The sequence below is a fragment of the Odontesthes bonariensis genome, chromosome 6 (genome assembly GCF_027942865.1).
Source record: "Odontesthes bonariensis isolate fOdoBon6 chromosome 6, fOdoBon6.hap1, whole genome shotgun sequence".
In the NCBI taxonomy this organism is placed as follows: Eukaryota; Metazoa; Chordata; class Actinopteri; order Atheriniformes; family Atherinopsidae; genus Odontesthes; species Odontesthes bonariensis.
In genome coordinates this window covers 3,728,640-3,745,200 of record NC_134511.1, presented here as the reverse complement: position 1 = coordinate 3,745,200, position 16,561 = coordinate 3,728,640, and the positions used below count along the sequence as shown (strand labels likewise).

Genomic DNA, 16,561 nt, shown 5'->3' with positions numbered 1-16,561 from the left:
CTTATGCGATGCGATTCTCGGAACTATTTGCTCATTTAAATCCAGGTGGTGACTTTTTTTGCCAGGCAGTGTTGGATTCTGTGTTTGGAGACTTTAAGGCACGTAAATGTAAATGTATTTTATTTCTACAGCCCTTTACAGACAATCCTTACGATGTACCAAAGTGCTTTACAGCAGGTAATAAATAAAGAGAAGAATAAGTAAAAACAAATAAAAACAATAAAAGAACAGTGAAAGCAATAAACACGTGTTAAATATCACGTGACTTCAAACGATGACAGTTAGTAATCAGATCTAAATGTGACATTCGTCCCTGGTAGAGAGGTGAGGACATAAGTGACGTGGTCCCTTTGGAGTTTGTCAGTTCGACAGTTATATTTGGACAAGTTGGAGATGAGCGGTAGTTTTCTATTTCTTTATAAATGGGTGCTGAGTAATAATCTCTGATGTCGCTGTGTTGAAGGAAAGTTACAGACAACCCGACAGGTAAACTGACACAGCAGAAACATGACGAGGCTGTTCGATCCGCAGTTTGTGTGTGAGTGAAGCCTTCTCTGCCACCTGCCATCAGCACAAACAAAATTAGATCTTTGTGCTGTTTAATACCAGCTTTCATCGACTACAGTTATGTAAGGTGTGAAGCAGGGCTGATGTAATGTCGGTTAGACGAGCTCTTTTTCACCGTTTAGTCAGGTCAGAGCAGCGAGGTTATCAGAATAAGGATGCTGCATATAAGCTGCAGGAGTCCATACTGTCAGAACTGGTTAATATTCGACTATATTCGCACTGTTTTTACTTTTACTTTCTTTTTAAGGTGCCTTGAATCGGCTCCATATAAATAAACTAGGGCTGGGCAACGATTAAAATGTTTAATCTAATTAATCACATGATTTCCCTGATTAATCACGATTAATCGCATTTGTACGCAAAATCCAAAAATTAATTCAAAAGTAGCGTATAGCTTTTAGCATTTAGTTTTATTTTAAATGTGCTGCCATATGAATGAAAGTGCCATAACATTTGTTGTGCAAACACACTTTTAACATCAGCATCTTTCTGTAGTTTTTATGTAGAAGCCTCGCTCCACTGTCTGTTTCCTTGAATGACTTGCTGCTATCAGTTGTGTGTTTTGCCTTTAAGTGATATTTTAGACTGGAACTACTACGCTGAGAAGACAATTCAACTTGGCAGTGTTTACAGATGACTTTGGTTCTGTCGACTTCGCCGTCTGGAAGAACTTTAAAATGAAAATGGCCGAGTAAAAGTTCCGTACCCTTCTCCATGTTTGGTGGATCCGCCGATTACTTTCTTTTCCGGTTCCGCAGCAGACTTTTACAAAATAAAATAAATAATAAAACCTGCATTAATGCGCAATAAAATATTTGTCTCTGTTAAATAATTAACTAGTTAACTCGCCCAGCCCTAAAATAAACTGAATTTAACTGAACTATAGTGACAAGTTACTGTTAGAAATCTCTTGCTCATGAGGTTTTTAAACATCTAGACTTTAGTGTGGGAACTAGTTGGTTGAATTCTCTCGTAATTTGTGAAACCACAGCCACAGCCATGTCAGCAGTTCTTTGAGGCTGGGCCACAGATGGACTTCAAGCTAACTGCTAACATTAGCATTCTAACATTACATTTGTCATCACAATATGCCATAACTCATCTGTAGCATAACAGGAATTAACATGGTTTCCAGCTACGACTGAAATAAAGTCCCACCTTCCAACTGCCCGGTCCCTGTGGGGATTTCCAAAGATAACTCGATATAAACCTTGATTTATTGATGATGGAGAAGGCTGTAGAATAAATATCACTCCTCTTATTCTAGATATCTGGGCATCTGTGTGAGAGAGGACAAACTCTATCCGATTTTAGAGGTGAGTCCTGCTCTTTGTTCTTCTTGTTTGCCACTCGTGAGTCAGTGTTACTGTGTATTCTCTCTGTTCTGAGTGTTTAAAACATGGAATCTTACCTTAAAAAGATTCTTATTTACAGGAAAAGTCTTGTTATGCTGGTGTTTCTGTTACCTGATGTCATTTCCAGAAACCACGCCTCCTAACTGTAGTGTGTCTTAGCAGTAAGCATGCAGCAGGTTTCCTTTTAACGACTCTGAGATGGTATCCACCCCATCTTTATTTCCATTTCTGAGACTCAACGAACAACATTTAAAATCAGTTATTCTGGGAAATTGCCCCATCTTGGTGCTTGATGGCTAATTATACGTTATTTAATTAGTTTTAAAAGAACACCTTGGATGGTAGATTGATATTTAAGCCTTATGAATATCTGGCATATTGATCATTGCATAATTACAAATGTTCACATTTTACTTCTCGTGTTGAGTCTCTTTTTCAAACTCATATATATAACCTGCCTATAACCTGCTTATAACCTGCATATTACCTGCCTATAACCTGCATATAACCTGCTTATAACCTGCATATTACCTGCTTATAACCTGCTTATAACCTGCCTATAACCTGCCTACAACCTGCTTATAACCCGCATATAACCTGAATATTACCTACTTATAACCTGCATATAACCTGCATATTACCTGCTTATAACCTGCCTATAACCTGAATATTACCTACTTATAACCTGCATATAACCTGCTTAAAACCTGAATATTACCTGCATATAACCTGCTTATAACCTGAATATAACCTGAATATTACCTGCTTATAACCTGCCTATAACCTGAAATATTACCTACTTATAACCTGCATATAACCTGCTTAAAACCTGAATATTACCTGCATATAACCGGCTTATAACCTGCTTATAACCTGAATATTACCTGCATATAACCTGCTTATAACCTGAATATTACCTGCATATAACCTGCTTATAACCTGCCTATAACCGGCTTATAACCTGCTTATAACCTGAATATTACCTGCATATAACCTGCTTATAACCTACATATAACCTGCATTTTGGCTGATGTTGCAGTATGTGAACGGGGGCTGCCTGGAGGAGCTTTTGGCCAGGAAAGATGTTCCCCTGTGCTGGAGAGAGAAGGTTGACCTCGCCTGTGACATAAGCAGAGGAATGATCTACCTGCACTACAAGAACATTTACCACAGAGATCTCAACTCTAAGGTGAAAACATCATTAAGTTGTGTCTCCTCAGATGCTGATGATCACTTTGCTGCCACAGAGGGATTCTCTCCCTGAGAACTTGGGAACAGAAACAGCTCAGTTTAGGTCTCACAAAGTGTTTTGTTGCTTTTTTGTTTCTTTGTCGGTGCTTCATTTGCTCACAGCCGCATCCCAACCAATGTAAAAAGGTTTAAAGAGTTTAACAGAAGCAGTTAATTTCACATGGATCTACAGCACTGCAGTTCTTGCTGGTCACATGTCAAGAAGACACAATTCACAGTGAAATTTCCTTCCTTGCATTGCGGATCATTCATGGTTGTTACTGCTTATTATTAAAGCGTGAGAACATTAAAGCTGCAAATTATAAACACGTTTGGGTCCGTTGGGCCAGTTTCCAGTGACTTGGTATCGTGCTGGCTTTTCATTACTTGGTGAGGCCCCAGCTGGCATCATGGGCTGGACTATGTGCTTAACGTAAAGGAAGCTGCAGGGCACAGCTCGCTGTGTTGGCGTCCTGAGTGGGCCCAACCCTTTCTCTGTCGGCTGGTGCTCCACCTATAGGCGGTGGTGTTGCTCGTCACTTGGATAAGAACTACTGGAGCATTGATGGGTTGGTAGTGAAGCTTTATCAGTCTGCAGCTCTGACCTCACAACTAGCTGACTAGCTAACTAATACTGATAAACAATTAACACACCCATGTGTCTGCAATTACGCGAGTGGATATAAAAGCATGCGCAAAGTGGTGCAATGCATACCATTAAAAACAATGACTGCTTTAGCAGTATTAGAAGACTTTGCAAATGGTGCAATTCAAAGAGAGCGTGTGTTCAGAGACAGAGAGGATCTGCTGTCATATAATGGCGACTGACTCATCAGCCGTTTTGAGGGAAATCCTCCTGGAACTGTGCGCAGAGCTGTGGCCGGCGTCGGAGCGCAACACAGCGAGGAGCCATGCGCTGCCTGTGCTCACAGGTGATGTGCACACTGGGGTTCCTATAGCAACCGGAGCATTCCAGAGGGAGCTGGCCAACCGATTGTGACTGTGCCAGTCTACCCTGAGCTGAGCCAGGGTCCGTGAAGTTCTTCTTTTTTCCCGTCTTATTCATTCTTTTTTCTTTATTTTCTGATCGTACAGAAAGGGGAATCTCAGGTGCAGGGCTCATTTAAATATGATTTGCATATTTAAGTAGGGGCGTGGACAGGGAGGAGTCGGGTGCTCCGAGATGTGCGCTCAATTCCACGTTGATTGGGATGTACAAACGAAATGTGCTTGGATTGATGCGTGCGCACAGATTCATACATCCGGATATTTTTGTACGTTGGAGGGCATTTGGGTTTGAGCGTACGCCATGTTTCAGTAGGAAATCCACGCAAGTCTGTGTACATGAGGCCCCTGGAGTCCAAGCGTCCTGCTAACCTCCAGCCACAAATGGTGACGGTTCTTGGCACTGGAATCCAGGATGCTGGTGCTACAGTTTAGTTTGATTTTTGTTGGCATAGCTACCACGGCTCGGCACTACCTTTGGCTGAGCCATACTGGACTGGTGGATACAGACCGAGGGAGCTTTTTATGGAGCTCTGGACATGTGAACCTGGATCTTCCCCAAGCAACACAAACAGCTGGTTCACAACAGTAGATGTTCACAATTCCCTATTTTCATGTTCTTATCAGCTTCATTAGAATCCCTTTGAGTTTGGACCTGGCTTCAGTCTCCCCAGAGACCAGTTAGGGATTGGATATGATATCTCATGCTGTTGCCCTTAAGGTGCTGCTGCTGCCCCTCATGCTGGGCCACTGGGTCTGTTCCACATGCAGCCAACTTACCTTTAAGTTGAGCATCTGATGTTGAGGCAACTAATGTGTTTCCTTTCCTAAAAAGAAAAAAGAGTTGCATCATCAATTGAGTACCAGAGATGGGAACTCGAGTCACTGTGACTTGGACTCGAGTCGACTCGAGTCGCTGTTTTCATGACTTGTGACTTGACTTGACAGAAAATAAAAGACTTGAGACTCGACTCAGACTTGGAAGTTAAAGACTCGGGACTTGACTTGACTTGAGTGTTATTCAGTTCATGTTTTCAGTTTGAATATAAAATTAATAAATTAATTTAAAAAATAACATGGATTACCCGGTAGGAGCGCAGGCTGAGAATGGCGTCATGATTGGATCCCTACCCTGTCAATCAGTCATGCCCTCTCTACATACCTTAGTGTTTATTGGAGAGAATAAACTCATATCAGATATACATCAACATGTCAGCGGGAGGGGGACCGAGAGTCGTTGCATCCGGCTTTCGTAATTACAATTTTGACGGCAAAAGACGAACAGCACAGTGCAAGACATGCTGCATCAACATCTCGGACAGCCAGACGACAACTTCCAACTTTGTTCGTCATTTAAAGATCCATTCTGACCAGTAAGTGCTTGTCAAATTAGCTAATATTATCCTGTTAGCCTAGTCGGTAGTTAGCTAACGTTAGCTTAATTTGATACGGGGAGGACAGGTTGGACACATTGGCCAATGATGTTTACTGACAGTTACTTATATCTTTGTGTTTTCACTTTATTAAGATCAGATTCTGCAGGTAAAAATACAATAATAAGGTGACTTGACTTTGACTTGACTTGACTTGACCAAGAAAAAATTACTTGAGACTTGAAAGCTAAGACTTGAGACTTGCACATGTGTGACTTGGTCCCATCTCTGCTAAGTACTGCCTGAGTTAAAGTCCGGGACAGACAGTGGTTCAGAGGCCCTGAGTGGAAGTCTATCCACTCCTCAGACCCACTGGTTGGTGGAGCTGATTGCTGTTGCTCATGTGAAAGCTGAACCACTTTGAAGGTCTGTTGTGCTTCCATTTACAGAAATAACCGCTTCATGGGCACAGCCTCACACTTTACCCTTGGACATGTGTTGTGTAGCTCAGATGGCTCTATTTGTTCAACCCGTCTGCATCCATTGTCGACACAGCCTGAGGTCATGTTATATGCTGCTAAACTGCATGTTTTTAACGTGTAGGCAGGACCAATTCACCCTCCTCATTACTTATTTCATGACACCTCGTAAAAAGAAATGTTTGCCTGGAGTGGAAACTGCACAAGGGATATCTGTCCTGGGATACTTGCTGACCAACCCTCGGTGTATGCTCTCTGGTACCTTTGGTAATGGTTTATCCTACAATGTCTTTTCAGACAAAAACTTAGAAATATCACTGAAAGGTGCATGTGTTTCCCAACATCCTTCCCTTGGGAGTTTATGATTTCACTCGCATGCTCAAACATGTTTTTATTATTATCATTATCCTTGAAATGAACACTTCAGATGCCCGTCATACTTTGATTTTATTTACAGAGATTTCTCTCTTCTCTTATTTGTCCTCTGTGACTGCCATGCTGTGTGAGCCTTGAAAATCCTTTGCCACATACAGGAGCGTGGGTGCTGTTTCTCCTCTGGTTGCCAGGCCTCCCAGAACAAGCAGCCAGTAACGCAAAGGGGCTTCATGACAGTCACTATTGTCATGTTAATAGATTCTTGTTAACTAAGTGCTGTTGCTGCACACATAACCTGTTGGCTCTCACGCTGCACGTCACCACCAGGCTACTCATTTGGCTCCGTTCTTATTCTCCTGGTTCACACGGGCGACGGTAGATTCGCATCGACCTTTGCCGACAGACACCTCACTTACAAAAGAAAACTTGATCATTTCGTGAAAAATATTAGCTCATCTAGAATTTGATGGCAACAAAAAGAAAGTCCTTCTAAAAAGAAGCAGTTGGAGGAACTTGATGCATCTATTTAGGTCAGAGATGGGACCAAGTCACACATGTGCAAGTCGCAAGTAGGTCTCAAGTCTTAGCTTTCAAGTCTCAAGTAAGTCCCAAGTAATTTTTTCTTTGGCTAGTCAAGTCAAGTCAAGTCAAGTCAAAGTCAAGTCCAGTAATAGGTCAAGTCAAAGTCAAGTCAAGTCCTGTAATAGGTCAAGTCAAAGTCAAGTCAGCTCACCTTATTATTGCAATTGTACCCGCAGAATCTGATCTTAATGAAGTGAAAAGACAAAGATATAAGTAACTGTCAGTAAACATCATTGGCCAATGTGTCCAACATGTCCACCCCATATCATATCAAGCTAACGTTAGCTAACTACCGACTAGGCTAACAGGATAATATTAGCTAATTTGACAAGCACTTCCTGGTCAGAATGGATCTTCAGATGATGAACATTCTCAGCCTGCGCTCCTACGGGGTAATCGCTATCATTTTTTTAAAATTAATTTATTAATTTTATATTCAAACTGAAAACATGAACTGAATAACACTCAAGTCATTCAAGTCATCGTGTCTCAAGTCAAGTGCCGAGTCTTTAACTTCCAAGTCCGAGTCGAGTCTCAAGTCTTTTATTTTTTGTCAAGTCAAGTCACAAGTCATCAAAACAGAGACTCAAGTCGACTCGAGTCCCCATCTCTGCTTTAGGTTCATTGAACACGTCAGTGACATGATTGGATATAAGACAAATCAACAAATTGTGAGGCAATTTCAGAATAAAGCTCCTAAATGTAAAACTGGGAGGAATGTGGATATTCCATAATCTCATGATTACATTTAAAAGTAAACGGTGAAGGATAGATTGGTTCCAGGCTTTGTCCTCCTCATCTCAGCTTCCAGGCACACTCCTCGCAGGATTCTGTGCAGGTGGTAGCCATGAGCCCACCTCACCTGCAGCCATCTTCTGTTGCTCCTTCATCAATGATCACTGGTTGATGCCATAAGATGGCAGCTCTGTACCCTGCTTTGCAGGTTGAGATGGAAACGCAGTAGGTTTCTCAGTAAGCACTCGCCTCATTTAAAGGCTTTTCCAGTCTTCAGTCCTAGAAAGAAGCGATCAAAACCGCTTTTTTTTACCTTGGTTCGAAAGACCAGGAGAGATTATCAAAGGCGGGACCAAACTCAAATCCCAAGAAGATCAAAGAACCATGTTTCCCCACATCCAATAATCCATAAGATGTTAAAGCCACTGGTGTCGCAGGTTTAACAGGTAACCTTTGTCATAATGTGATGGAAAAATTAGATGATTAATCACCAAATATCACTTTGGTGCCTGAAACAACGATGTTAAAGAGATGTGATGTGTTACTGCAGATGGATATTGGACAAAGTTGAAGAGCAAATCTTATTAAACTGATTATTAATGGCAATGTGGAAGAATGAATGAGTGAATGAATCAACTAACCTACAGCAATATGCAGCCTCTGGCTTAAACGTGGCCCTGGATAGTGTAGTGGTAAGATTGCCACCATCCTGCCACCCTGACACACCTGCAGGAAAGGTAGGGTAAACGTAAAGGTAAAGGTAGACCCCCTTATCTAAGACCCCCTAGCCTAAGGGAGTGTGAGTGTAAGTCGCTTTGGGTAAAAGCATCTACCAAATTCATAAACATAAACATGATAGAACATATTTGAAAGAAGCTGCTGTTCCAAAGGGATCTTGGTACTGAGACAGAAAATGGAATAAAGATGGTAATTCTCTTCACCCTCTTATGGAAGCTTTGATGTCACCTCATGCTCCTCTGGTTGGCAGCAGCCAGCTGGAAATCAGCTGGAAACATGTAAAGTGGTTTCTCATATTTGTGGTGCTTCTGGAATATTTCATTTCAACTTTATTGAAGCCAAAGTGCTTCTGCTGCTTCCCCGTGTTCCACCTTTTAGGTCCCATCAACACTACCTCACCGCTTCTATTCCGTATCTTCCACGTCCTCATGGAAATACTTCTATGATTTGATTATTTCCCCAACCCCCATTACATGGAAGCGCCTTTTAAAATCTCTTCATGCTCCTGACATGTTGCTGGACATGAAGTGTCAGGACATCCAAAAGATTCATTGCTTTCAAACCCTTCTGAACTATTCAAGGCACCGTGAAAATGTGTCAGTAACTCTCCAACTTCAGTGAATCAGCCTCTTAAAAAGTAAAGAACCCTTTTCATTCGGTACTTTGTTCCCCATCATCCGTGTATCTTTCCATTTTTGTTCCCCAAACCGCTGATTTCCCTGGCAGAAAAGTGAGGGGCCGTGGCTAAATTTGGAGTTAAAGACTGAACGTGAGGTTTTTCCCCACAGTAGCCTCCTAATGACAGGCTTCTGGATGGAAAAGATTTGGGGTAAGGAAAGAAAACAGAGCCAGACTGCTAAAGCGTCACCTAAAGCAGACCCTTCCAAACAGAAAAACCCATTTCCATAAATGCAACTGAGCAAACCTGTTTATAAGCACGCATCAGCAAATGAAGCTGCAATTACACTCACATATTTGAGGCCACCCACTGCTGTTATGCAACTCCATCTGAGCGGCCCTGCTTCCTGCCTCTCATCGCACCTCCTGCTTCCAGCCTGTAAATTCAGCGAGGACCTGTCTGTGTTCTGCAGAGGCTGATTTGTTTTTATGTTTTCCAATCTGGAACGAGCCAGGAGTTCGGTGTGATGGAGGCCACTCTGCCCCACACAGGCAGCCAGACATTCAAACTCAGTTTCTGTTCACATGTGGTCCGAGTGAATTATTTAGTGCGCTGGAAAGGTGCTGACGGCAGTTGTTATCGAATCTATTGATGAGTGAAGAGACTAAAGAGAGTCTCAACTGAACCAGGAAACACATGGATACCCAGTGGAAGCAAACACTTTATCCTTTTAAATGAAAAACAATGAGGACAAAGCAGACTGTCGCCTCTTTTTTTTTCTACAAAATACCGTTCCTATACTGCCCTCTGCTGGTGAAGTGTGACATTACAGACCTTCTCTTGGACCTGTGTCTCCACAGAACTGTCTGATCCGGTTGACGCCTCGGGGTCGGGAGGCCTTGGTGACAGATTTCGGCCTGGCGAGGGAAGTGGTGGAGCTGCCGGTGAAAGACGTCGGTAGGAAGCTCTCACTGGTGGGTTCAGCCTTCTGGATGGCCCCCGAGATGCTCCGAGGAGAGCCGTACGACCGCAAGGTAGCCATCATCCGCTGTTGTGTGGTGCAGAATGCACATTGTGACATCATTAACCTGCCTTTGTTCATATCTCAAATGCTCAGTGAGCCCCTAAAACAATAAACCTTACTCAGGAGTCACGACTGTGCTCGTCTATAACAGGAGCTGCACAGTGGACTCATAGTATGATTTCCACCATGCTTCCAGTTCTCATTACAAAAGCTGGGATAGAAATAAAGACTGGTACAAACCGGTCTGTATACACCTGGCTGATTGGGGACTTCGCCGCCTTACTTTTGCTGAGAAATCCCTTTGTGAAGTCCGACCAAACATTCAGACTTCGATATGCTTTCAGGCTTTTCTTGGCAAAGAATTGAGGGACAAATTAACCTTATTTCTGCACAATGGTTAATGTCGGTAGTTTAAAGATTCTCTGGAAGGTTACAGAGACCGACAGCTTTTCATTTAAAGGGATAGTTCGCCTCTTTTGACATGAAGTTGTATGACATCCCATATTAGCAATATCATTTAGTTTAAGTTTTAGTTTTCCCTCATGCCTTAGATTTCTACTCCAGGTCTGGTATTTAGTTTAGCCATGTTTTCCCATTAGTTTCTGTTGCTCTGCCATCACCTTCATTCACTTCACCTGTTTTTCCCCTCAGCTGCACTCACTCACCTATCACTCAGTCAGTATTTAGCTTCCAGGTTTCCTCATTGTGTTTGCCAGAGCCTACCCGTCAACATCCTTCATGCCACGCCAAGTTAAAGGGACAGTTCGCCTCTTTTGACATGAAGTTGTATGACATCCCATATCAGCAACATCATTTATGAACATCTTCTTACCCCCTGCTGCGTCCTGTGAGCAGAGTTCCAGCCTCGTTTTGGTGTTGATGAAGGTAGTCCGGCTAGTTGGCTGGGGTTTAAAAAATAAAGCATTTTGCTTCTCAAAACAATATGCGTTCAAAAGAGTAATACATTTGCATCACAAAATCGTTCTCCAGGAAAAAGTCAGACCTCACAACCGCTTGGCCCTATTTTCTCTCAAAAATAAAGCAAAATGCTTTATTTTCGGGAACCCAGCCAACTAGCCGGACTACCTTCATCAACACCAAAACGAGGCTGGAACTCTGCTCACAGGACGCAGCAGGGGGTAAGAAGATGTTCAGAAATGATGTTGCTGATATGGGATGTCATACAGCTTCATGTCAAAAGAGACGAACTATCCCTTTAAGATGATATTCATTTGTTTTATTCCCAGTCCTGTGAAAGGCTCTAATGTTCTGTATCGCTTCTCACTCATTTTAGGTGGATGTTTTTTCATTCGGCATCGTGCTCTGTGAAATCTTGGCCCGGATCCCGGCCGACCCGGAAATCCTCCCCAGAACCCAGGTAGGGCTCAGCAAGAAACCTAATCAGTAACTACATGTAAAACGCAGCTTATTCTCCACAAATCTGTGTTGTCGTGAACTTATCAGGTGTAATTTACAATCAAATGTCAAACATTACACATATCCTGCATGTCCAGTTAGGTTTGTTCTGGTATTACGGTATAATAGCGTCTCTATTATGATGCGTTTTAGGACTACGGGTTGGACGTGAAGGCCTTCAGGGAGATGATGACTGACTGCCCTCAGCGTGTCCTGGAGTTAGCAGCCAGCTGTTGCATGGTATGTAGACAAAAGTAACTGCTTTACATATTGGAAAGGCACTGAAGGGGAAGAACATCTCGTGGGCTTTAAGTTACCGACTTTTTAACCCTAAAAAGCCACAGTAAATCTGGGCCTTTGACATGGTAAGATACAGTCTGACTGACAGGTTGACTAATGGTTTTTATGTCACTCAGTGGGGTCACATGGCCCTGAAAGGATCGGATTATTGGCTAAATTACAATCAGACTGAGTTATTAAGTGCATGTAGACACCTTAATCTGACTAAGAATTGGATCGGATCGGATTCAGACCCCGAGATAACTGGGTTGAAAGTCACTCTAAACCTGCTTGTAGACGCTGAAGCTCGTGGTGAATCAGACTTTGCGTTCTGCGCATGCTCCAGATGTTTTCCAGGAGTGGAATCTCCTAACAGCATCTACACCCTTTCCTTGTGACGGCTGGCTTTGGCACTTTGTCTTTAAAGCTCAGTTCAACCGTCAGAAATCTGGGAGTGACCTTTGATCTGAGGTCGGACAAACAAATGAACAATGTCGTCAGGACTAGTTTTTTTCCAGCTGCGTCTCCTGGCCAAAGTTAAAATGTTTTTAAGTCGTCATGACCTTGAGAGAGCCATCCATGCCCTAATAAGTTCAAGGTCAGACTATTTTAATGCTCTTTATGTCGGCGTCTCCCAGTCTTCTCTCAGTCGCCTTCAGCTGGTGCAGAACGCTGCTGCCCGTCTTTTAACCAACACCAACAGACGTGTGCACATCACTCCTGTTCTGAACTCCCTCCATCGGCTTCCTGTCCTTTATAGAACTGACTTTAAACTTTTAATGTGTGTTTTTAAAGCTCTTAACGGCCTCGCCCCATTTATTTATCTGAGCTTTTAACAGTCCTGGTAGAGCTCTGAGGTCAGCAGATCAGTTTCTGCTGGAAGTGCCCAGGTCAGAATACAAACCCTGGGGTGAGCGAGCCTTTTCCCAAAGCTGCCCCCAGGCTCTGGAATAAGCCCCCCGTCCAGCAGCGTCTTATTTCTGACCTGGGCCTCTTCACATCTGGGCTAAAAACCTACTTATTTAGGATGGCTTTAATACCCAGGAGTAGGATGAAACTTTTATCTTATTTTATCTTCATCGATTTTATTGTATTTTATTGCTTTCACTGTTCTTTTGTTTTTACTTCTTCTTCTCTTTATTTATTACCTGCTGTAAAGCACTTTGGGACATAAGGATTGTCTGTAAAGGGCTGTAGAAATAAAATACATTTACATTTACATTCCTCTCACTGGATCTAAGGTGGAGTCCTTCCGGCGGCCTGCGTTCACCGAGTTACTGGATGAATTGGGGGAAACCGCCGAGAGCTTGGAGCCGCCGCCGAAATCCGACCTACCAGCGAGCTGAGCGCCATTTATCCGGAAACCCTCCCGTCCCTCGTCGGGGATTATTATCGGCCACTGTGCAGACGGGAAGCAAGAGGGAGCTGGAGTTGATAAAAGTCTGACTGTGTCTCTGCCTCTGAGCTTCAGAGTCTCCTCTGAGGCCCCGCAGACGCACGGCGTCCCTTCAGATGACGGCAGAAGCTTCTCGTGGACACTCGCTTTGACACATTACTGTACAGTTGTTTGGTAGATACTCTTAGAGAAGAACGTACACATTTTTGTAACGTCTTGACTAAAAGGTCTCGTCATCTCTTCATGCTTTGCGTTTTAGTTTTTTTTGTTTGTCGATGTATTTCTTCTTCTTCTTGCTCCATCTGTCCTGTTTGATTCTGCAGAAATGGACCTGTGGGAACTCTCAGATCACTTAGAAGTTGGGACATAAAACTGCTTCAGCAAACTGAGAAGCTGTGGCTCAAACATGTTTTAGTTCCAACTCTCTGCAGATCATTCTGCTCATCTAACGGAACATGCTCAAGTCATGGTTTAAGCTATTGTTGCCTCCATAAGAGTCCCGATAATTCAGAACGCCTTTATTAAACACCCTTTTCTCTGCATGCAGAGGACAGGCGTCCTGTTTTCAGCTGCGCAGAACATCTGTATTTCTGACGTCAGAGTCACTCTGAGCTGGTTGTAAAAGCTGTAATTTTGCCTCGTATTGTTGTTTTTGGGTCTGCATGGATCCACATTAGTTTGAACTCTGACCTTGTTCATAGTATTTTTCAGGCAGCTAAGATGCAAAATGCTTTTGGTTTCTATACTCTTAGATTTAGATGGCTTTCTGTGATGGAACACGTAAAAAAATAAAGTAGAACTTAGAGTCTCTCTGCCTAAAGTCCTTTCTGTGTTTGTTTTTTTCTTCTCACAGCCTCTTTGTTCTGTACAGAAGACTGAAGTAACCAGTGGAGCTTTATGCTTCACGTTCATTGTAAGGAAGCAAGTAAATGAGAAGCTAGCACATGGGACGAGGCAGAAGCAAAGATATTCTGATTATTTGGAGAGAGAGGACACGAGTCTGCAGTCTACATTTTTTGTCAGGTTTGGGTGGTGCGAGGCATAAAAGGACACGGATGCGGACTTCAAAAAGCAAACTTGATTTATTATTCCAAAAAAACAAGGTTAACTAAACTGAGAAAACAAAACATCACTATGACTGAGAAAAAAAACAAAGAAGTTGACTTGACATGAAATACTTAAAGGGATAGTTCGCCTCTTCTGACATGAAGCTGTATGACATCCCATATCAGCAACATCGTTTCTGAACATCTTCTTACCCCCTGCTGCGTCCTGTGAGCAGAGTTCCAGCCTCGCTTTGGTGTTGATGAAGGTAGTGCGGCTAGTTGGCTGGGGTTTAAAAAATAAAGCGTTTTGCTTCTCAAAACAATATGCGTTCAAAAGAGTAATACATTTGCATCACAAAATCGTTCTCCAGGAAAAAGTCAGACCTCACAATCGCTTGGCACTATTTTCTCTCCCTTCGTATCACTGCCTGCTGCCGCCTGCCGGCAGCCGCGCCTGTTACGGTCTTTGCTGCTCGGAAGCAGGGGGCTGCACGGTCTGCACTTCGGTCTGCACGGTCTACACAGCAGTTTAAGTGATGGGGATATGGATGAAAATGTTCATAAATGATATTGCTGATATGGGATGTTATACAGCAGGGCTACCCAAATCCGGTCCTCGAGGGCCAACGTCCTGCAGGGAAACATCTGAAACCTGCAGGACGTCGGCCCTCGAGGACCGGATTTGGGTAGCCCTGTTATACAGCTTCATGTCAAAAGAGACGAACTATCCCTTTAAGAAGATTGGTCACTTAAAACGTTTGGTGAAATCAAATTGAAGATAATCAAAAGTAGACCATCGGCCATGTTTCTTTGAATACTTAGTCTGCAGACAGTCCACATCGTCTCTTGTGAATGAAGGTGATGGCAAAGCAACAGAAACTATGGGGAAAACGTGGCTAAACTAAATACCGGACCTGGACTAGAAAACTGAGGCATGAGGGAAAACTAAAGCATGGCAAAACTAAGAACTAAACAGGAACTAAAAACCAAGACATAAACTTAAAAAACTGATAAAACTAAAAACTAAACAGGAAGTAAAAACATGGCAAAAACCCAAAATCTGCCACTTAGCTCACGAACACTGTTCCAACCATTTAAACGCTGTAAGTTTGTGTAGAAAGTCGGTCATTTGCTTATTCTTCTTATACGTTCTCTCTCATTAGCTGCTTCTGTGCTGCAGTTGTGGGCAGCAAGCGTTCATGGCAGCCCAGAGGCAGGAGTGCAGTCCTCACCGCTGGGGCTCCAGGCCCACGCTGACTCCATGACTAGTCGCTATCATTGACTCGCTTTCCTGCTTTGCCTCAGTCAGACTCGTTTAGGCATTAAGAGTTCATAATTCCCTGAGTTAGAAGCCCTGATTATTGTTTTATTGCTGTTTAAGCTTCACTATATGCACAGATGGGGATATGGATGAGGTCATATGAGCATATTCATGTCAAATGATGAGTTTTTATTGGATTCTGAACTGTTGAAATGGGACTTTAATTCACATTTTTTCCAGTTAAGGACATAGATAACTACACATACAGTAATCTCTGCTTAAGTTTCTTTTCTCTCTAATTTGGTGATTCTTCCACTCTGTATAACAGCTTATCCTGGTCAAAGAACCTGTCCCTGCTGCCTGAGAGACAGACAGTAAGGCACCAGTAGATATAATATACTGTGTTTGGACCGTTGAACTCCCATAGAAACTGGGTCCAACATTTTTTATCGCACACGCTGGCATGCCTGGCTGCAGATTCTTCTCAGAACTGTGATTTGCAGCTCTCCCCTCGTCATCCTGCAGCACTAAATGCAGCTGGAGGAGAGAGGATCAGGATCTGAGGAGGCTCGTTACTGGCAGAGGACACTCAGGGCTATCTGTTTGCATTAACAACTTCATGTTCATCAGGTAGAACTACTAAACATACGCACTGAAATCATACAATTAAGTACAATCAGGATAAAACATACAGTTGATATAATTATTACACTGCCCTCTGCTGGCCAAGTATCACATTGCAGCCCTTCTTTTGTACCTGTGATTGTAGAACTGTCTGATCTGGGGGACATCCCTGGGTCCCTTGCAGGGATGTTGCTGGGCATCCAGCTGTACGGGGGCCTGGGCCCCCAGCCAGAACCCCACCACCAACACTGCCTTACTGTATACAGAAAATCAGCCTGTAGCCTGTACTGGATGCATAAGACCATTTATTCAAATGTGCACGCACCTCACCAGGTTTAACAGAGCTATAGGCTATCCAAGCACATAAAAACACCTTCTTCAGCCATTTAGCTTTTCTATTCCTCCTTCTGTAGCTCATCAAACATAATCAAGTCAGCCTTTTACAAGAGGCAATATT

At 43.0% G+C, this 16,561-nt stretch overlaps 1 protein-coding gene across 3 annotated transcripts in view; it reads left to right on the top strand.

Moving 5' to 3' along the window:
• Nucleotides 1-14,238, top strand: part of LOC142381851 (dual specificity testis-specific protein kinase 1) — a 57,214-nt gene extending 42,976 nt beyond the window's left edge. For 2 of the 3 annotated variants that reach the window (XM_075467115.1, XM_075467113.1), the window contains 6 exons: nt 1,835-1,883; nt 2,962-3,111; nt 9,919-10,092; nt 11,377-11,460; nt 11,652-11,738; nt 13,019-14,238. In XM_075467115.1, coding sequence (XP_075323230.1) covers nt 1,835-1,883; nt 2,962-3,111; nt 9,919-10,092; nt 11,377-11,460; nt 11,652-11,738; nt 13,019-13,123 — 649 coding nt within the window. In that variant the 3' untranslated portion in view covers nt 13,124-14,238. The remainder of the gene's footprint in view (nt 1-1,834; nt 1,884-2,961; nt 3,112-9,918; nt 10,093-11,376; nt 11,461-11,651; nt 11,739-13,018) is intronic. The other variant, XM_075467114.1, reaches the window with a different exon arrangement.
• Nucleotides 14,239-16,561: the final 2,323 nt, after the last annotated feature.